At 30.4% G+C, this 19,655-nt stretch overlaps 6 protein-coding genes across 12 annotated transcripts in view; 2 read left to right on the plus strand and 4 right to left on the minus strand.

Moving 5' to 3' along the window:
• The window catches only part of LOC123681771 (casein kinase I-like), a 36,243-nt gene extending 35,203 nt beyond the window's left edge, over positions 1-1,040 (minus strand). For all 4 annotated transcript variants that reach the window (XM_045620060.1, XM_045620059.1, XM_045620057.1 and 1 more), the window contains exons 1-2: positions 656-1,040; positions 444-554 (exon numbers count right to left, since the gene is read on the minus strand). In XM_045620060.1, the coding sequence (XP_045476016.1) occupies positions 444-554; positions 656-731 (187 nt within the window). In that variant the 5' untranslated portion in view covers positions 732-1,040. The remainder of the gene's footprint in view (positions 1-443; positions 555-655) is intronic.
• Positions 1,041-1,476: 436 nt separating this feature from the next.
• LOC123681774 lies at positions 1,477-2,465 on the minus strand. The gene is made up of 3 exons (XM_045620064.1): positions 2,100-2,465; positions 1,876-1,905; positions 1,477-1,784 (listed from the first exon to the last, which is right to left on the minus strand). Exons 1-3 carry the CDS (start codon positions 2,194-2,196, stop codon positions 1,513-1,515), a joined length of 399 nt encoding a protein of 132 aa, XP_045476020.1. The 5' UTR covers positions 2,197-2,465; the 3' UTR covers positions 1,477-1,512.
• A 1,280-nt stretch (positions 2,466-3,745) lies between these two features.
• LOC123681768 (amyloid protein-binding protein 2) lies at positions 3,746-13,531 on the minus strand. The gene is made up of 6 exons (XM_045620052.1): positions 13,268-13,531; positions 12,414-12,778; positions 10,503-10,671; positions 10,116-10,171; positions 9,720-10,055; positions 3,746-5,410 (listed from the first exon to the last, which is right to left on the minus strand). Exons 1-6 carry the CDS (start codon positions 13,409-13,411, stop codon positions 4,741-4,743), a joined length of 1,740 nt encoding a protein of 579 aa, XP_045476008.1. The 5' UTR covers positions 13,412-13,531; the 3' UTR covers positions 3,746-4,740.
• Positions 13,532-13,816: 285 nt separating this feature from the next.
• Positions 13,817-15,300, plus strand: LOC123681773. The gene is made up of 5 exons (XM_045620063.1): positions 13,817-14,006; positions 14,061-14,207; positions 14,259-14,328; positions 14,384-14,497; positions 14,555-15,300. Exons 1-5 carry the CDS (start codon positions 13,974-13,976, stop codon positions 14,671-14,673), a joined length of 483 nt encoding a protein of 160 aa, XP_045476019.1. The 5' UTR covers positions 13,817-13,973; the 3' UTR covers positions 14,674-15,300.
• Positions 15,301-15,687: 387 nt separating this feature from the next.
• Positions 15,688-17,032, plus strand: LOC123681772 (retinol dehydrogenase 12-like). The gene has a single exon (XM_045620062.1). It carries the CDS (start codon positions 15,887-15,889, stop codon positions 16,865-16,867), a length of 981 nt encoding a protein of 326 aa, XP_045476018.1. The 5' UTR covers positions 15,688-15,886; the 3' UTR covers positions 16,868-17,032.
• Positions 17,033-17,453: 421 nt separating this feature from the next.
• Positions 17,454-19,544, minus strand: LOC123681769. Of its 4 annotated transcripts, none has more exons than XM_045620053.1 (7): positions 19,301-19,544; positions 19,115-19,215; positions 18,859-19,063; positions 18,628-18,806; positions 18,438-18,520; positions 18,273-18,384; positions 17,454-18,168 (listed from the first exon to the last, which is right to left on the minus strand). In XM_045620053.1, exons 1-7 carry the CDS (start codon positions 19,359-19,361, stop codon positions 17,521-17,523), a joined length of 1,389 nt encoding a protein of 462 aa, XP_045476009.1. In that variant the 5' UTR covers positions 19,362-19,544; the 3' UTR covers positions 17,454-17,520. The 4 variants fall into 4 exon arrangements, with proteins under 4 accessions (XP_045476009.1, XP_045476010.1, XP_045476011.1 ...); XM_045620054.1 differs by having other exon boundaries at positions 18,859-19,051; positions 19,301-19,543; XM_045620055.1 differs by having other exon boundaries at positions 19,115-19,246; positions 19,301-19,543.
• Positions 19,545-19,655: the final 111 nt, after the last annotated feature.

Raw genomic sequence — 19,655 nt, forward strand, 5'->3', positions numbered from 1 at the left:
AGTAATGAAAAAAGAATAGTCTTTTTATTAATTTTCATAATCACCAGCCCAAGGCTGTTCTTACAAAACTGTTGCAAAAATTATCTTTTGTTTGAACATTAAACTATCATTACTTCCTCTTATTGTAACAAAGTTAATAAATTGAAAGAATAGTTGTACAACAACCTGTTTGAAATTTTGGATATAAGCAAGCTATTTGACTAGATGAGATGATGTACAAAAAGGTTCAGATTTAAAATTATCTGAAAAAATGTAATATGTTCAACAAGTTCATTTTACACACCGAACTTAATAAGACTACAATATGAAATGCAACAGTTTCAACAACACCTTCCCACATCATAATAAGTCCTCCTTTTGACATTCAGCTGTAGCAATAACATTGAGCAATCTGATCATGAATCCATCCCACAAATGAATAATAAATGTACAAAATAACTCACCTCCACCCTGCATCATTTTGTAAAATTTTGATTCTATATGGAGTTGTGGATGTCTTGTTTTGATACATTCTAATTTAATAGCTACTTCTTCACCAGTCGATATATTTGTCCCTAAAAATAAAGGAACGTATTGTTTGTCACTATCATTGTTCTAGGCACAATCACTTTGTTTACCAATATCAACAAACGAAAAAAACATGGATGAAACATACCTAAATATATATCTCCGAATGAACCAGAGCCAATTTTTCGTCCTAATCTATATTTATTTCCAACCCTTAGCTCCATTCCTAGGCAATATTCACTCTTTCACATTTATCAAAAACTGATAGTGTAGTATAGTCAGGCGGCCATGTTCTATTCAGCCTTTACCTAATCGAAGAATTTTAGACGTAATACAGTCATATAATGAACGAGTGATGTTCAAAAGCTCGGTCCAACAATTAAAACTACTTTAGAATTCCTGGTTTATCACAGATAAGTTAGTTATTAAATTCAGTAACCGAAATTTCGAAGTTCTTTCATAGTTCAGCAATTAACTACGTGAATATCGTACGTAACAAATTAGACAACTGAGGAAAGCAAAGAAAAATATAAAAAGTGACAGACCTATGCGCTGACAATCCATATTCTCTATGGTTTCTTGGTTCATTTGACCTACGTATTTTCTTCTTTTTACTTTCAGAAAATGAGTAGTAATATGCACCTACGTATAAGATGTTCATCATAGCTACTCTAGGGTGCCCAAATACTTGAAAAGAGTCACGTTCGGGGAAAAACTGGCTGATTTATAGGATATAGGAGATCGATTTTTATTTATATACTGAAATATTCTTCAAACTCAATTTATATAATTACTTCAAATTAGAAAGTTCTCATCAGAATTGTTTACTCATTGTTATCTCCAGTTTCATTATCTTAATGGAAATACATTTTACTGCATGTTCATTATCGCAAACTTTTCAGCTTAACTGAATCTTCAAATATATTTTAATACTTAATTAAATGAAGGGAAAACAGATTGAAACTATACTTTGCATATTTTCACTACAAGTATATTGTAAATACCTCAGTTCATAAGAACATTCATCAGGCGAGACATTGTTTCAACTCTAGATCTAAAACTTTGCGCTGTATTTCCTTCATCTTTGGTGGATGGAAAAATTAAATAAAAAATAGGTTGTAAGAAAATCAATGTGCGGTGAATGAGAATTAATAACACCTTCATTATTAGTCCAGTATCTTGTCTTTGCACCATTTCCACTATCTTAGTCAAAGTAGCAATGAAATCCCCTCTTAAAAGAGAATTGGCCAAGTAAAGCAAGGTATCAATTGGATTTTCTGAAAAAGTATTACATATCAATAAAACATATCCCTACTGGATATCAATTTCTATCATATGCATTCTTCACATTTTAAAATAATAACATACCTTTGGATTTTATCTTTTTGTCTTCCTTAACTGAAAATAAAGAGAAAATTCTTATGAAAGCAATAACTAACAAGAATCTAGAAATAGAGAATGAAAAAAGAATATTTTCCAACAAAAAATTCTACCCAAAACTTATTACTCAATCGAAAAAAAAGTGCACACCACTAATAACCAACACTATCAAAAGTTATTTTGTTTCTAAGAATACATTGCTTAAAACTCACCAGATTTAGATTTCCCATTTTCTACAGTAATATTTGCTTGTTCACTAGTTTGGATAGCATATACTACCACCATTAAGAACAAAATGAAAATCTTCATGGTGTGAATATAATGGTTAAAATTTCCTAGACCGCTAAATGCATAATTTTAGTATATTGAACCACATCGGTAAATTTCAGTTACCATTACCAGATAACAACGCGACTAGATAACAAAAAGAATAATAAACGATTATAGGTAGTAAAGGTACTTATTCCAAAAGGTAATTGGCAAATTGATTCAAAACTGTCCTGAGTCATAAAAGATGTGGTATTTTTACTTGAGGAATAAAGATAAATTTGATTAATGATTCCGCATCTATATTCTATACTCATATGACGACTCTTACCAAGTTAACATTACGATAATTTCACAGCGTGGGATAAGAACAATAATAAAACTATGATAATTCAAATTTATTATCATGTATTCCATGTTTTGGGATAAGTCAGAAATGAGCTAAATGCACGTAAGTTCATTGAAAAAATATAACCATCGTCCGTTTAGATATTGTGTCGATTGTTTAATATTTAGCACCAACCAGTTAAAGTCGACAAGTTTCGGGAAATATCTATACTCGTCTCTATAAAAATACCAATCTGAATGTAATTTAGGTCAGTCCAATATCTTTCATTATTATGTGATTCTTTTTTACAGACAGGTCAGGTTGGTGTGAGAAAAATTAAAGAGTGTGATTCCTATAACTATAGATCATTTAAAAAAGTTGCTTGGTATTTATAAAATTTCATAAATATTCTTGAAATTTAGTACAGTTATTTGAAGTAATAAGACGCTTATTTAGCGCCAACTATATTAAAAACTATGAGTCCAGTGTCGACTCAGTGTTCAAAACAGCCAACATTATTGAAAAAAAAAAATAAAATAATGACTTTTTTCGTAATTTTTAAGATTAAGCAACTGAAATCAACTTTTTAGTATCTCCTGTTTTCTTCATATTAAACATATTTTTGGAAAAGAAATTTACTTTATTCAACAAAATGAAAAAACCAAATGTAACATAATAAGCAATTTCTACCTCATTATTTCAAATGACTATACCAAATCGGTATAAGAATATTTTGTGAATAACATTTTTATTTAACTTCAATCTCAAAAGCGGAGCTTTTTTTTAAAACAACCCAAAAAATTACCCTCTGAAGTTTTGTACCGTAGCTGGGGAATTACCCTGTATACCAACGTTTTATTTCAAACTTCACCATTTCAAAACATTCTTATTACCAATAAAAGAATTATAAAAATTTCTGGAGCAACAAATAAATATATCAAAAAATATTACATTGTTGTAAAGGTCTACAGAATTTTTATAAAATTTTCAATGTTCAAATAATATTAGAAGAACTTTGATTATTTTATTGTTTCCAAGTCCAAAAGTAGCTGAATAGAAACATTTTTTTGTCTTCGATTTCGAAAATTTCCACTTGCATAATGCATTTCAGACCATCCTTAACAACTTTGATTAAATGTCTGTAGGTGTGTCTGCACATTATTGTAAAAGCCATAACTTTTACAATTCTTATCCGATTTCAATTCAATTTTGTATGTGTAATGATGTGAAAGTTTCACAATTGGAAATAAAACTATTAGAATTAACATTAAATTAGTTTATTTTCGATTCAACATATAATTTCAAACTTCAATTAAAATTTCTCATCACAATCTATAATAAAAACAAAAAAGATCAATAGGAATGTTTTAACAGCTAAAAAAAAATCATATCATTTAAATCAGATTTTTATCGAGTAAATAGCATATAGAATCAAAAATAATTACAATAAATATTACGAAAAAATTAATAATTTATGATCTTTCCGAAGGATCGCAAACAAAAAATATAAACGTATCACATCTTTTTTTATAACACTAGACTCATCAAATTTTTTCAATTCGAACAGTTATACTGGTTTTGTTTTTTAATAAAAAGATTAAACAAAATCCTCGTCACTTGTTTTTCCTAATTTGTAGATTTTGGTCACTGGAGAAAAGTCGACATAGACGTTTCTTTTTTAAAATTGAAAACAGTTGTACAGTTGCACTGTAATTGTGAGTAATATTCATCAAAACAAAAAAAAGCTGTTATGTACATGAAGGTGCTTCTCAAACAAACAAGAGATTGTTTCACCATAAACTGAACGAACATATATTCGAATAGATGACATCAAAAGATTTTCACTGCAAGATACATGGTGTCTGATGTCATTTTTGAGCAGAATACAGTTGAGTCTGGTGAGTTTTGTGTAACCTTCTAAAAACGGTGTCTGATTACAATTCAATATTTTTTTTTTTTGGACTAAATTCAAATACAGTATAAAATTCTGAAGAAAATACTTCAAAATGCTCGAATTGAGTACCAAGAAATACCAAGTTGTGACTGGAAACTGTTACATCGAAGGTCACACTGTTGCTGAAAAATGACGAAATTTAGTCTCCTGATGTCATATAAAGGACTATAAATGTTTGTCCAAACACCCTGTATATGGTGATATAAAGCAATAATAAAGAAAAATGATAAAGAATCATCCTGTTAACATTTGAAACAACGATACAAAATTTTTATTAAAAAATTTTCAAAAATGACTAGAATACCTAACACATTTTAAAATAGTTAGCCACAATTTGGTCTACGGGTAAAACTTCATCATCATAACGTATAGGTGGAATTTCATTGCGGAGCCTTGTCCAATCTCTCATCTTCTGTTGGTATAATTGCACTTTTGGTAGGTCCTCTAATTTAATATAAATATGAGCAATTCCTCTATAATCGTATTCTAAACCTGAATAACTTTCTCCAAATAAACCGATATTGATTTCGATAGATCTTTTGTACAGTTCTTCTGCTTCCTTGTAACGACCCATCTGATAATTATATAACGAAGCTAAATGTCCTACACTTAGAGCTACTTCATAGTCATATGGTCCTAACAATTCTTCCTTGATTGCGATAGCAGCAAGATGCATTTTTTCAGCCTCGTCGAACCTTTTCATGCTCTGATATAACCTTCCCAAATTACCATATTGCTTTGCTGTTAGAAGGTTATTCTCGCCAAACGTCTTCAAGGAAGATGCCAAAGCCTCCTTGTGCAATTCCTCGGCTTCTCTAAAATAATTCTCCACTAAAAATCTGATATCTGCACCTGGAAGGTCCAAAGCTATCTCCTCCAGTATAAGGGCCTTCACTCGTTTTGCTGAAGACTTAAGGAGGTTATCCCCCCTAATTACTTTGTCCATGATCCTTAACGCAGTCTCCGCATGAGTACTGAAAATAAATTAATAATAATAGGACCTTTGAATGAATATGGAAAATCAAAATGTACAGTATTATATCCCAGGGAAACTACAGCCATCATTTCAAGCAAATATCTCTAATTTTACAGTTTTGGGCAGAGAGTGGTCTAAAATATTTGGGTTCCATTCACTGATTAAATAGTATATAACATTACTAGCAAGGTAAGAGGGTTTTTACTGGCGAATGGAGGATATAATTGACGAGCCGCAGGCGAGTCAGTTACCTCCTTGAGCCAGTAAAACCCGTTACCTTGCGTGTATTGTTTTATATTTTATTTGTTTCTCTTTTGTAAAAATGTTAGATAAATTCCAAAAAAATCTCAATAATTTGTTTCAAATGTCGTAAGCTATCATAGACATATATGTAAGTCTATGTAAGCTATGGAAGCGTTGCCATAAACATGTCTGTTTATTTTTCTTTACATTTGTTTCGCCGAAAGCGAGAATGAATGTACCAAAAGAAATTATTGAGGCAGCCAGTAGTGTAGCTTCAAGTTTATTACCTGCAAAATCAGCTTCAAGGTACGAGCGAGAATACGACGACTTCAAAAAGTGACAAAACAAAAATAGTGTGATTGGGGTAACTGAAGATGTTTTGTTGGTCTTCTTGAATCAATTATCAGCTAGATTCAGCCCTAATACTTTATGGGCAAAATGGTCTATGCTGAAAAGCTTCTTGGAAATGAAAGAATATGCCCCTGTTCGCAGGTTTGTTTTCCTTAAAAAATTTATTGAAAAATATGACGTTTAGTTGTCATTTGCAGATTTCAAAAGGTAATAGCGTTTCTGAAACGAAAAAATGATCGTTATACGCCAAAAAAGGCCAAGGTATTAAGTAAAGAAGAGGCTGAACAATTTCTTTTACATGCTTCTGATGACCAGTGGTTGCTGGCGAAAATTGTAACAATATTTTGGATTTTTGGATGTTGTCGATGTGACGAAATTCTCTCCTTAAACATGAATGATGTAGAAGATATGGGAAAATACGTTATTGTGACATTGCGGCAAACAAAAAATTTAACAACTGATGGTTCATCATCATCAGTATCAACTCTTTCATCATCAAAATCTGTGTTACTGGAAATAACAATTGTACCATGATTTTCAACATATATGACGATAAAACAAAATTTTCTAATGTAAATAATACTACTAACTTGTAAAAATTTTGCAAGTTAACTGTCAGTTTTACAAGTTAGTGACTTGATAAAATAAACTTTCTTGATTAATATTGTGTTTTTGGAAACTGACGTTTACAAATGAGAAACAAATAAAATTATTTGAAATTTTCAGCAATTAAGTTGAATATATCCACCTGGTTTCAAAATAGTGAGATCAAAAAATGTAGTACTGGACTAAGATGCATGCATAGAGTCCCTGGTGTGTGTACTGTTTCGATTTTGTTTCCGACTTTTCGAGATATCCACCTGTTGCTTTGGTGTTCTGTTTCACCAGAGTTCTGTAAGGTGGCGCTCTTCAGAAATGTTCGAATTTCCGCTATCTGTTTGGCGCCGTTTGAAAATGAAATACTGATTTTAGACTTAACAAACTTTCACAATAAATTAAAATTCAGTTCCTATGGAATTTTTAATGAAATGGATGGAATATAATGACAGAGTATAGAAGATTGTTACGAGCATAGAATATAAAATATTATTGTTCTATACTCAGAGGTCACGAGAGCCGAGAATCGGGAGAAATGTCAAATATAAACGATGTATGCGCCATCTGAAACAGACGCGATTCCTCGGAATGTCTTTGTCTGAAAGTTTCAAAGGTATAAATAGACACACCAGGTTTTCTATGTATCTTATACTGGACCAAAGTTTTTCTATGTTTTCTAAACTACCATCGAAAAAAATTCTGGAGGAAATAAACGGGCAATATTAAAAAAAAAAACATCCTACATATTTGCATACAAAATTAGCATATCACATCATTAAAACTGCAAATTGGAATATCTGAGCCAAATTTAAGTTAAATATCTTGTGAAGAGAAGGTGCTATGAAAAAAAAAATCAAACTTTAGCATCCTATATCTCTATAACAAAGCGTTTGCTTGTAGGACTCTTTTTTCTAAATTGATCCAAAGAATCTGTCATTTCTGTTTGTACCGGGTTTTTCACCATAATTTGACCCCCCCCCTTCAACTTTGTTACTAAAAGAGGTACAAAAAAATGTTTTCTACAAAAGTTTCACGAAATCGACTAGTGTTATTTAAAAACACAAAACGAAATATATACAGAGAGGGCAACATATTGATAGCAACTTCATTTTTTCAAATGGAACACCCTGTATATTTTCTATATTTGACTAGCTCTTTTTCCCCTGATTTCGAATATATAACATATGTTTGGCCTATCTCTCTTATTCTGAGTACCATAGAGTTTCAAATTCTAAGAACCACCTGGCAAGCTAAGTAATTGTTTTCAATTGGAAGGCTGCGATATTCAAAATGCCTTTTTTTGAGTTATCTCGTTGGCTACGATATATAACATATGTTTGTCATTGAATAAAACTATTCACCGAATATGCACTACACAGAAGCGGAAAAATTTGAAATATTTTCGCTTTATGTGGAGAACAATAAAATAGGAAAGCTGAAAGGAGAGAATATATGGAGTTGCATCCAAATGATCCAATTCCAATTTATAGTGAAAAACGTATGTCATATCGTTGCCAACGAGATAACTCAAAAATGGCATTTTGAGTTATCGCAGCCTTCCACTTGAAAATTGATTACTTTTGCCAGGTTGTTCTTAGAATTTGAAACTCTATGGTACTCAGAATAAGAGAGATAGGCCAAACATATGTTACATATTCGAAATCAGGGGAAAAAGAGCTAGTCAAATATAGAGGGTGTTCCATTTGAAAAAATGAAGTTGCAATCAATATGTTGCCCACTGTGTATATATTTCGTTTTGTGAAATCATTTTAAATAACACTAGTCGATTTTGTGAAACTTTTGTAGAAAACATTTTTTTGTACCTCTTCTAGTAACAAAGTTAAAGGTGGGGTCAAATTATGGTGAAGAACCCGGTACCTCCAATTTCCGAACAATAAAAGAAGCCGAGTTTCAAATTTGGACAACAATAGCAAAGTTCATGCGAATAATACTGATGAAGACTGTAAGCTAGTATAAATTAAGAGATAATTATTCAATGTCAGGAAAAATGGGCTTAACACATTTAGGCCCAGTTTCACCAAACAGCACTTGATCCCAGATTGATTAAACTCCGCTTGTTACTAAAGCAGGCTTAACAGTGTTTTCTGTTTCACCATGCATCAACCCGTCCGAAGATGATCGCGATTAACCAAATCGCGATTAAATAGTCAAACCATTTGGCAACGTTGTGAACAAAAAGTTTTATAGTGTTCTGTATCGTATTAGCAGTGATGACCACCATTGGCGCTAGGTGTCAGGTGTCATTCATTCATAACTCATAACATTTCAAATCATTTGTCATCTTATAAACAAAAAACAAAGTTAATTTTTGCCGAAAATATGGAGTGATGTGCTTCGAAATGTCGGAAACTTGCAGAAGTTAAAAAGAAATTATCCCATTTCACAAAACCACACATTCTGGAAAAAAAACTATATACGTAATTTTATTAACTTATTTATTTTTATTAACAAGTTTAACTGCTTCTTAAATAATATTTCAATCAAATATATCAATAAATTATTCTTTGCAATAGATTTCATAAAACACAAAAACAAAGTTTACGTGTATTTTAAATATTGAGCCTATACATATAGTCATATTTTGATGAAATTGACCCAAAAATTAGAAATTTCCGGAAAAATAATTACATAGACAAAAGTTCCATACTGATAAATAATTATTAATCTCAACTTGAAAGGTTATAATCCTCCAAAAATGGCCGATTAGTGCTAAATCGCGATTGGTCGATTAAATGGCGCTTTGGACTGTGGTGAAACGCTACATTACATTAATCGTGATCTAAGGCCTCACTTAAGAGCCAAGTCAAGATTAAAGCATTTGGTGAAACTGGGCCTTAGCAGGTACATATTCATTAAATCATTATGAAAATATTCATTTTCAAAAATACTGTATTCTTCCTAGAATATGAAATTACACTGAATTTTAACTTATTCTTGAATTTTCTACTGAATATTAGCTGGAGAGAATGTGAAAAATGAAACAAATGATTCAATTGATCGTCAACAATAATAAAATTTTTTTGTAAATTAATATTATTATGAATAAATAATTTATAAATAATTATAGATCAGAATAAAAAAAAAAAACATCTTACCTCGCGGTAGTGAAACTCCCAGAACTATATTGGTGAACATACAAAACATAAGCAAGATCTTCGTGTGCAATGGCTACGTTTATGTTGTATTTAACAAAAACTGATGATCTAATATTCAACGCTTGCTGGTAGACTTTGACGCTTTCGTCTGTGTTGTCTGAATTCAACAGGAAAAATCCATAATCGCTCAAGGTATCTGCGAAACGTGGATGCCGATCAATTGCCCAAACATCGGTCGCTAGATTCAGGGCCTGTTTGATCAAAAGACCGGCCTGATTGAAATATCTCTTCACAATGGACGCTTTCGACGCTTGCCTCAACACTTCGATAACAATTCTGAAAAAAAAAAAACCGTCAACAATATCGGAATCAACAATCAGGTCTGTAAATAGTTACCTTATGCATAAATCCTTATGAAGTGCTCTTAGTGCTCTCCGAGACCACTTTATTGCCTGTAAAAATTAACAAATGTTAGTACTTTCTTGTAAATATTACTTAGAATTCATTCCTATCATAACAATCTGTTGTTAAAGGTTATTATTATTATATTTTGACCTATATTTAACCTTTAATTTTTTATATATGTGTAGTTTCTACCTAACTTAATCTAGGCAATAGATTTTTGTAAGAGTCGAAGGGGCGTTTCAAATAACATGATCATTACAAATGAAAGAGTTACAAGTAAACAATGAACGATAATTCAATGATAATAACACAAAATTTTTTCTTGAATAGTTTGAACTAAATATAATTCAATAAAATAATAAAAATCAACAAGCTCACCTTAGAATAATCACTTTTCATGTAAAATAAACCAGAAAAATTAGAAAAAATCAATGCTAGGTTTGGACGATCATCATATCTTTTTAAATCCTCTATAACTTGAAGTGCTTTTGTATAAGTATGTTCAGCACCTTCTAAATCCTTAAACTGAACTTCTGCATATAGTTTCCTGAAAAAAAAATCCATTATTTGAAATAATCTGTCTTATAGGGTAAATGCACTGGTTCTTGACCAGTTAACAGAAACATCGATTTCGAGCACGATTTTTTCACACATAAACTTATCAAATTTTGATGGTGTTGGTGTTCATCGATTCTTTGGCGAGTTTTAAATGATTTGTCATCTAATTTTAAGCGCTCTTTCCGCATTTAACCTTTGAAATGTGAAAACTTATAGAAAATCTCAATAACCTCGGTTCTCGACCACGCCGCAGAGTTCTCGACCATTTTTGTGTTAGTTTTCGACCACTAATAATAGTGGCCGCTCCACTTAAAAATTTTATAAAAAATTTTAGAGCGAGATAAGTGATTAGTTCTTACTTTCGTACCGTACCATCGACATCACTACCTATCACTCAGATGGGTTTCAGATGAGGTAATCAAGTAAGAAACACTCGGAACATAAAAAAAAATTATTTTGCAAAAGTTTCCACTTTCTATAAATATTTCAAAATAACAACTCATACAACATTATTTGGTCATTTTGCTCTTAATATCTATTTAGAAACTAATGAGTAAATAAAATATAAAACACCGACCACCAGTGGTCGAGAATTAAGTACAATCAAATTGGTTCTCGACCGCGAATAAATAAAGGGTAGAAATAAGTGTTTCAACGTTAATTCGGTGGTCGCAAACTAATATTCACAAAGTAGATATATAAATGAATCAAGGTATCGAAAAATAACGAAAATGATCCAACAGAAATATATCAGTTGAAATGAACAATTATTGAAGTAACATATTGGTTCTCGACCACTTTGGTCGAGAAATAAAAGATACAAATTTTCCAATACCAGTTCGCGACCGCCGAATATTAAACAAAAAAATATACATTTATTTGCTTTTTGATTGAAATACACTCGAAAATATATCTTATAGTTGATATGGAACAAAATATACACACATAATTCATTTAAAATAAGAAATAATTACTATTTTCTGGTCATATATCACAAAGCACTTTTCTAAGAGAGGACGAGAAAGAACCCTTTTCTATGATAGACGATTATAAACTAATTTTTAGCGCGAAAACTCCGACCTATACCACTACTATGCAAACTATCTTGGAAGGGTAGAATGGTCGAGAACACGTACCGCGAAAATATTTTGCACTACATGATATATTTTTATTATTATTTCATCTCAAATCACGGAATGGTCGAGAACCAGTGCCGGTCGGCTAACCAGTGCATTTACCCTACTTCATTGCACCAAGTTTTTATTGATCTGTTATTCAAAAAATATCTGCTTCATGATATTGTTAATCTCAATCGATTCAAGGTTTCATTATTAAAATGTAAATAAACAAATTTTTCCATAATCATTCAAAGTCTATTCACTATTTTTCATGTGTTGGCAATCAGGATATTATCTGAATCAGATCATGAAATGGAAAACCATATATTTTCTCTTTGTTATCAGATTTGCTTCGACAAAACATGTTAATTCAATGATTTATGGTTTTGGTACACCTAATATTAAAATTATAGCAATCAGCTGAGTATTATGTTTTCATGGGTAGCTACTGACAAATAGTCCGAAAATTCGGTTGTCTAAATTATGAATCCTTTGGAGATACTAGAGAGAAGAAAAATATATTTTGATCTTCAAACTACCCTAATCTTGAATATAATTAAATCCTAATATCATATTTTTTTTTATGTTTTAGAGTTATTATTTTGATACCAACCTCTGGTAGCATTGGAGGAGTTTATTCCTTATAAATTTATTCCTTGGAAATCTCTGGCATAAATAATCTGTCGTAACCATTAAATCTTTGCAACAAGAATACCATCCTCCTTCATTCAATAAGCTTCCTAATCTCAATCCGATATTGATTAAACTCTTATCTACTATAGGAGCTTTAGCAAGTTTGATGAAATTAGAAAGTAAGGCAGTGGATACACCTAGCGGTGGTTTGCTTCCATGATCAAGTTGAGATTGAATCAACCTTAACAATTTGGTACGATTATTTGGGACTAAAATGAGTCTATTTATAACATTAACATCACTCAGTTCATCGCTTAGTATGCATAAATGGTCTCTTGAATAAAGCTGAAAATAAATAGAAATTCTTTTAATACTTGTTTCAAAATCCCCTAATCTCAACTACATCTTTAAAAGACAAAATAATACTTTTGTGTATCATTAATCCTTTCTTGCCATATTAATTACAAATAAGTAGTAAAAGAAAATTGTTAGAAAGGAAATTTTTTTAATTTTTCTGTTCAATATTGATATGTTTATAAAAAAACTAAGTAAATATGCTATTTTGATAAGATCATCAAATAGGATTGGAATATGAATTTCAAAGAAAAAAATAAGAGACCAAAGCATGCATATGAAAGCATTGATCATCTCATACATTCTCAAAATAAACTCAATTCGACGTGAATGATATTAAGCCAATACAGGTATTTAAATTGAAGCATTATCCAAAATGTTTTAGATTCAACATTAACTAGATAGAAAATACTGAGTAAATTGATTGTGGACTTTGAATAAAAATTTTACAATAAAAGTGAAAGAGAAAGTTATACTCACCATATAATAACAATCGAAAAGAATATTATTTGGAAGACTTCTCAGTTCTTTTACCCATGTTTTGTAAAACAAAGCATCCACAAGCGTTTTTTCAGAGGCCACCCTCAAGGTTAAATTGTAGAGAGACGGCGGTGAATACGACATCTTTTATTTCTGTATACACACTACGTATTTTGAAAGAATCCACAACTTTAAGCAATCATCAAAAACAGCTGATAAACTATCAACAGATGAAATGTTTACGGTTCTACTGTACCATAGAAATATAAATAACCATCGAGCACTGTAACCTAACACCACAAACAGCTAAAATTATAAAATAAAATAATTCTTCTTGTTCAATTGGACAGCCAAGTAAAAATGTAAGAAATTAAATATTGAAATTTGATATTTTTTTCATTTCCGCTAATTAAAAAAAATATACAATTATTGTAAATATAAGAAAATCCATTTTTTTTGTGGTTATAATTTATAATGACCAAAAATTCAAAATGTATGTTTTGACAGTCAAAAGTAGGTCAAAAAGGATTTAACTCTATGGTTCCAAAAAGGCCTTGATATTTTTTATATGACCAATGAATCAGGAAATTAAGGAAAACAAATATAAAAAAATCTGGATTTACTCTTCTAAGATAACGATTACAAATTTATAACTCAGGAAAGAACGACTAATTCATATTATTTGATTTTCCCTAAAAAAAAGAACATGCCGGCAGAAGTACGAAATCTCAAGTTGAAGGTATATGTGATTTTTATAATTTTATTCGATATTTTCATCATATAACTTTTTTAGATTGTATTTACGGTGCACTTCATACTAATAGCGTTAAGTACAATGGGATATTGGAGTACATCAGCCTTCTTGTTTTATAATTCCATATTTTGTTTCATGTTGATATGGGGAATTCATGCTCATGAAAGTGAGGAACCAATACAAATGGTAATTATAATAAACTTGCTATATTGAATTTCTAATTATCTTTCATTTTAGGCCCTCATAGTGAACATAGTATCTATTGCTCTGGACATTTTTATATTTATTTTTTCTTATCCTGCTGATCGTGAGTTAATGATATTTCATTAAGGTACAAGTATCTCATTAAATCTGTATTTCAGATGCTAGTGCAAGAGAGAAGTTTTCTGCTGTTATAGCTATTTTCAACTTGTTAACACGCCCAGCTTCTTCAATTATTCTCTTTAGATTAGCTCAATTGAGAGGGTCTAGTACAGGTGATGTATATTGAAAACTTTTGAATATTTCCAGAATGATTCAGTTTTTCAATTTAGATACTTTGGCTGAAATATTTACAAGGGGAACAAATCAAACAAATTATGAAGATATGGATAGAAGTACTCCCCCTGCCCAATCTTCAAATTATGATTTTGCATCTGCTGAAAGGATTTAAAGCAGTTTGAAAGCGAGCTTCGTTAATGAAAAAATTCAACAAATCTGAGGAAGTTTTTTGATACTTGGAATGAATTTCATTTCTATTCTGATAAATATTTTATTATTTTATTCTGAAATGTTTCGTCATGTGTCATACTTTATGGAAGTGATAATAATCTATATTGTAATTGTATTTTAACATTTCTTGTAGGTTTCAAGGAAACCTATCGAATTTCAAATTTTTTTTTCAATGTACAGTCATTAAATCGTGTATATTGATTAAGTATTGTAGTTAAGGGCAAGTACTTTTTGAGATGTGCAGTGACTAATTAATAATACTGTAAGATCTAATTCAATGGAAAACCAATATTGAATCACTTCTACAAGTGCAAATCCACAGCATTGGGTTTCCATTATTTACACAATGTTATTTTGTTAGAGGGTTTCTTAGTTTGTTGGTAACAAGAGAGAGTAGAATATGTTATCATCCTTAAAAAAAAATATTTTTCATTGTACTTTTGCATCTATTTACCAATACATATTAATATATAATTAGACTTGTCTTGCTCTTATAATTTTCTTAATTCTATAATTTACTTTTTTGTTATTGTTGTGCAATTTATAATAAATCTTATTCTACAAAATATTCGTGGCAGTATGCTTTGAACAATAGCTGCAGATTACGGAAATAACTTGGATATGACTGTTTCAATTTAGAGGTATATACAAAGAAAACTTAGAAAACTATATCTTAATTTTTTATTTTTTAATACTGCTGTAGTGTCCCGTCAGACAAGGAGCGATGAATGTTGGAATCAAAACAATAACAAGGCGAGTTGCGTTCCTCTTATTAATGTTCTAGCGTTCGGTAAATGTTAGCCGGATCGGATACACCGGTGCTGAGTCTTTCACACAAATATATGAACAGTTCCTTGAACATTAATAATTTTAAGAAATAGTTCACTGGCGGAGAAAACGGTGTGAACTGTTGTCCATAGATCTATGATTTTTACTCTATGATCTATAATAGTATTCCTCTCTGTTATCTGTGATAGTATTCTATGTCTATGAAGAGCACCTAAAATAACATTATTCAAAATAACATCCAGCTTTTTTGAAAATAAAAATAGAACGATGGCATGACAGTTTTGTAAATGAGCGCATTTACATTGAATAGATCGTTGATAACAATTTTGAATACTAAGAACTCCTTAATATAAAATTGTGCAGTCATGATAAGTGCAGGCTTTTGCGCTCTTCCTTTCTTAATACTGTTCGGTATTAGGAAGTACATCGAAAGCAAATGGGGCAAATGCAAAAACCGAATTAAGTTAGATGGAAAAATAGCCATTGTTACTGGAGCAAATTCAGGAATTGGTTTTGAAGTGGCCAAAGAATTGGCTTCTAGAAATGCCACTGTAATTCTTGCCTGCAGAGATATGAATAAAGCCAAATTTGCCCTAGAGAAAATAAAAAAAGACATCAGTAGTCCAGTCAGTTTGATTCCTATGGAGTTGGATTTAGCATCCCTCAAATCTATTCAAAGTTTTACAGAAAAGTTCAAAGATAAGTTTGAATATCTACATATTCTTATCAATAATGCTGGATTATCCAATTCTCACACAACTAAACGCTTGCTAACAGATGATAACTTGGAACTACATTTTGGTGTAAACTACATTGGACATTTCTATCTAACAAACTTACTACTATGTGTTTTGGAAAAATCACGACCTAGTAAAGTGGTGATTGTATCTTCAAAACTACATGAAAAAGGCCAAATATGCTTAGATGATCTCAATTCAGTTTCAAGAAATTGTCCAAATCTTTATGCAGACTCGAAATTAGCAAATGTTTACTTTTGTCGAGAATTGTCAAAGAAGATAGAAAGTAAGGGTATAGATGTTTTTGCAGTTTGCCCAGGTTGGGTGTATACAAATTTATTCAGACATCGAATTAGATGGTATCATTACATTATTTTTTCACCTATTGCATTCTTCTTCATGAGAAGCGCTAAACAAGGTGCTCAAACAGTAATTTATTGCGCTACTGAACCAGGCCTCGCAACAGGAATGATTTATAGGGATTGTATGATGTATGAATCAAAGCACAAGTTTGATCCTAATGTTTCTACAGACTTATGGCTAAAATCTGAAGAAATCATAACATCAATTCTAATTAATTTTAATCCAGATGTAATAATTCAGGGTTAAAATTATTATTATTGTTATGAATTTAACTTATTAATTATTATTAATTTTAATCAAGAAACATAGAAGTTATGAATATCGTGAAGTTAAGGTCCTACTATTGTTATAAAAATTTCTCCAATGTAATTTCATTATTAATGATTTTCAATAAAAATATTATATGCCTCATTTGAAAAATTATATATCTTCAACAGTGACTAATAAATACACATTGAAATCTATAATCCCAAATTAAAACTTTCCTTCCATTTGAGTGCTCAGTAATAAGACGAGAATAAAATAGAACTACTTTTGTAATCATAAATCAACTGAACAATTTATTTTGCAAAGTTCAAATTTTCTTCTGACATTTACTTGTGAACACACACTTCTTTTAAATTTGATGGAAAATATATGTACGAAATTACCAAAAATTTGCAAGACAGTATCATGTGGTTAAAATATTACTTATTTATAAAAATGGTTATGTGATCATTAATAATATAATATGCTGCCAAAAAGTAACAATCATTTGATCGTTTCAGAGTTTAAATATCGAGTAATAACAACCAAAAAATCTGATTGTTAAGTAAATGATAAAAAATATTAATTTGATTTGAATGAATGGGAACAGAAGGAAGACACCAAAATGTTCTTTTTTTTTTAATGTAATGCTTTTATTTATTATTGGATATGAGATCTGAGAAGAAAGAACTTTCTTCAGAATGTATTTCAATATCATGTTCATCATCAGAAAGATTGTCTAAGATGTTTGAAAGTTGCAGATATGTTTGACTTTTGATCGCACTTTCCTTGTCATTATCCAAAATTGAAAGCGATTTAGATTTATTTTCTAATGATTTAGGAAATTCATTACAATATGATAAATCATCTTCAGTTCTATGTGGCATTTTGGAATAAATGATAGATAAAATTGGTTCATCTTCATCACATTCCATTTCTGTGGGAATAGCAGCAACTTCAGATTTTACTTTTGTGAGATTGAAATCAAATAAATCCACATCTTTCTCTTCTTTGGATTGGTCGGTTATGAAATTCTTCACCAAATTATTTGATGCTTCATTTACTTCTTCTATATCTCTATTTTCATAGGATTCTTCTATGTCATCTGGTATCTCCATTTTCACTTCATTTGGTATGTTATTTGATAAATCTACATCTTTTACTTGTAACATCTCATCATCTATTTTTTTTCTTTTGGCTGGTTGATTTCCATTTTTATTACGCTTGGTACCTTGTTTAGCTTTACCATATATTTCGATATTATGAAGATTACTCCATGATTGTAGTTTTTGATGGTATTCCTAGAAGAAAAAATGTATCTAGATCAAGCATCAGGCAGAATTAATTCAGATATAACAAATGTTATATTATCTTCTTCACAATTCAATTAATAATGAATATATACCTCAAGATCATCTTCAGAAGGTGGCTCAAATGAATCGCAAAACTTCCAAGTGAGTCTCATCCACCAAAATCGATAATTATCAGCAAAAGACAAGGAGTGCAGATTGTCAATCCTAGAAATAATAAATTCAGTTAAAGAAGGCATCAATAAATTATTACTTCTAACCTGTAAAAATCATTGAGTTTTCCAACACATCCAGGTACAGCCCAATTCAACATCAACCATTTGAGCTTTTGGTCAGGATTTTCCTATTCAAATAAAAGCAGTTTTTTTGGATTATGAATAAATTCAAAACAATGTTTCAACAAAGTATAAATAGCTTGTCCATCAACTTAGTATACCTTCCACTACTCACATAAAAGTTCCTTTTGGTGAGACCAATATTAAAATATCCTCTCAATTTCTTCACAAGCAGTTTAGTTGCTAGGACATCAAAATCATCTATCACCACACAAAATAAATTAAAATCTAAAAGCTTTTCTGCCAATTTCAAAGAATCTGAGCTAAGTAGATATACACTGGAACAATTGAAATCTGAAATGAGTTCAGTATTTTTTTAGAAATGCTGTATATTATATTATCTTACTATCAGAACTGATTATTCTTGGCTCAAATCCAGCTTTAGTGATATGATAATGCCATTTGCAAAGCGAATATACCGAGGATATTATCAAGACGGGTGATTCATCATTAATTTTCTCTTTAACAGAACTTAGGAAGGCAGAAACTTGTAGAGGCATATTTAATTCTTCATCTTGATTTAAAATTGCACCCCCTCTCTGAAATTTTGCCTTAAATCACCTGAAAGTTCTTTTCTCTATTTGAATTTTTCTGAAAATTACCTCTTTCGCAAAATTATCATATAAAAATTGAACTCCAAGCATTTGTGCATTTGAAATGGTTTTAAGTACTTCTTTCGTTAACTTCCCTGTATGATGGTCACCTAAATACCAATCATTATTTGAATCAAAGGGCTGAAAATTAACTGTATCATATAAAAAAAAAATAATAAAATATCTTTAAATTACTTCTTCGAAGATAAACATGACTAAAATTATTGATACATTTCTTGAAATCTACACATGACATAAATGCTAATTATTTGAATGTATAATATCATTAAATACAGAATAGCAACGAATATCGAAAAACTCGTTTTAGTATTATTCTCATTATCAATTAAATAATCGTAAACACTATTCATTTTTTATTTCCAATTTCCATGGATGTTTTTAATGTTTTCATTCAGAAATTGTCATTTTCACTTTGACATTAATAACAAACATCACAGAACACATAAAAATTCTTATTCTGCGATTGGAAGTAAAGCTGGCTTTTTAAATTTTACCTTTGAATCCTGAAAAAGGAAATTTTCTTCAAAAC

This window comes from Harmonia axyridis, chromosome 6 (genome assembly GCF_914767665.1).
Source record: "Harmonia axyridis chromosome 6, icHarAxyr1.1, whole genome shotgun sequence".
Taxonomy (NCBI): domain Eukaryota; kingdom Metazoa; phylum Arthropoda; class Insecta; order Coleoptera; family Coccinellidae; genus Harmonia; species Harmonia axyridis.

Excerpts from the sequence above, each read along its gene's own strand:
- LOC123681769 (XM_045620053.1), bottom strand. The coding sequence starts at position 19,361 with ATGTCATGTGTAGATTTCAAGAAATGTATCAATAATTTTAGTCATGTT. Across the intron at positions 19,064-19,114 it reads ATGATAATTTTGCGAAAGAG|GCAAAATTTCAGAGAGGGGG; the intron begins GTAATTTTCAGA and ends AGGTGATTTAAG. Across the intron at positions 18,169-18,272 it reads CTTCTGAAGATGATCTTGAG|GAATACCATCAAAAACTACA; the intron begins GTATATATTCAT and ends TTTTTCTTCTAG.
- LOC123681768 (XM_045620052.1), bottom strand. The coding sequence starts at position 13,411 with ATGTCGTATTCACCGCCGTCTCTCTACAATTTAACCTTGAGGGTGGCC. Across the intron at positions 12,779-13,267 it reads TTTTCGATTGTTATTATATG|CTTTATTCAAGAGACCATTT; the intron begins GTGAGTATAACT and ends ATTTATTTTCAG. Across the intron at positions 5,411-9,719 it reads GGGAGTTTCACTACCGCGAG|TACTCATGCGGAGACTGCGT; the intron begins GTAAGATGTTTT and ends ATTTATTTTCAG.
- LOC123681774 (XM_045620064.1), bottom strand. The coding sequence starts at position 2,196 with ATGAAGATTTTCATTTTGTTCTTAATGGTGGTAGTATATGCTATCCAA. Across the intron at positions 1,906-2,099 it reads AAATGGGAAATCTAAATCTG|TTAAGGAAGACAAAAAGATA; the intron begins GTGAGTTTTAAG and ends CTTTATTTTCAG. Across the intron at positions 1,785-1,875 it reads CAAAAAGATAAAATCCAAAG|AAAATCCAATTGATACCTTG; the intron begins GTATGTTATTAT and ends ATACTTTTTCAG.
- LOC123681772 (XM_045620062.1), top strand. The coding sequence starts at position 15,887 with ATGATAAGTGCAGGCTTTTGCGCTCTTCCTTTCTTAATACTGTTCGGT.
- LOC123681773 (XM_045620063.1), top strand. The coding sequence starts at position 13,974 with ATGCCGGCAGAAGTACGAAATCTCAAGTTGAAG. Across the intron at positions 14,208-14,258 it reads GTGAGGAACCAATACAAATG|GCCCTCATAGTGAACATAGT; the intron begins GTAATTATAATA and ends CTTTCATTTTAG. Across the intron at positions 14,498-14,554 it reads ATTGAGAGGGTCTAGTACAG|ATACTTTGGCTGAAATATTT; the intron begins GTGATGTATATT and ends TTTTCAATTTAG.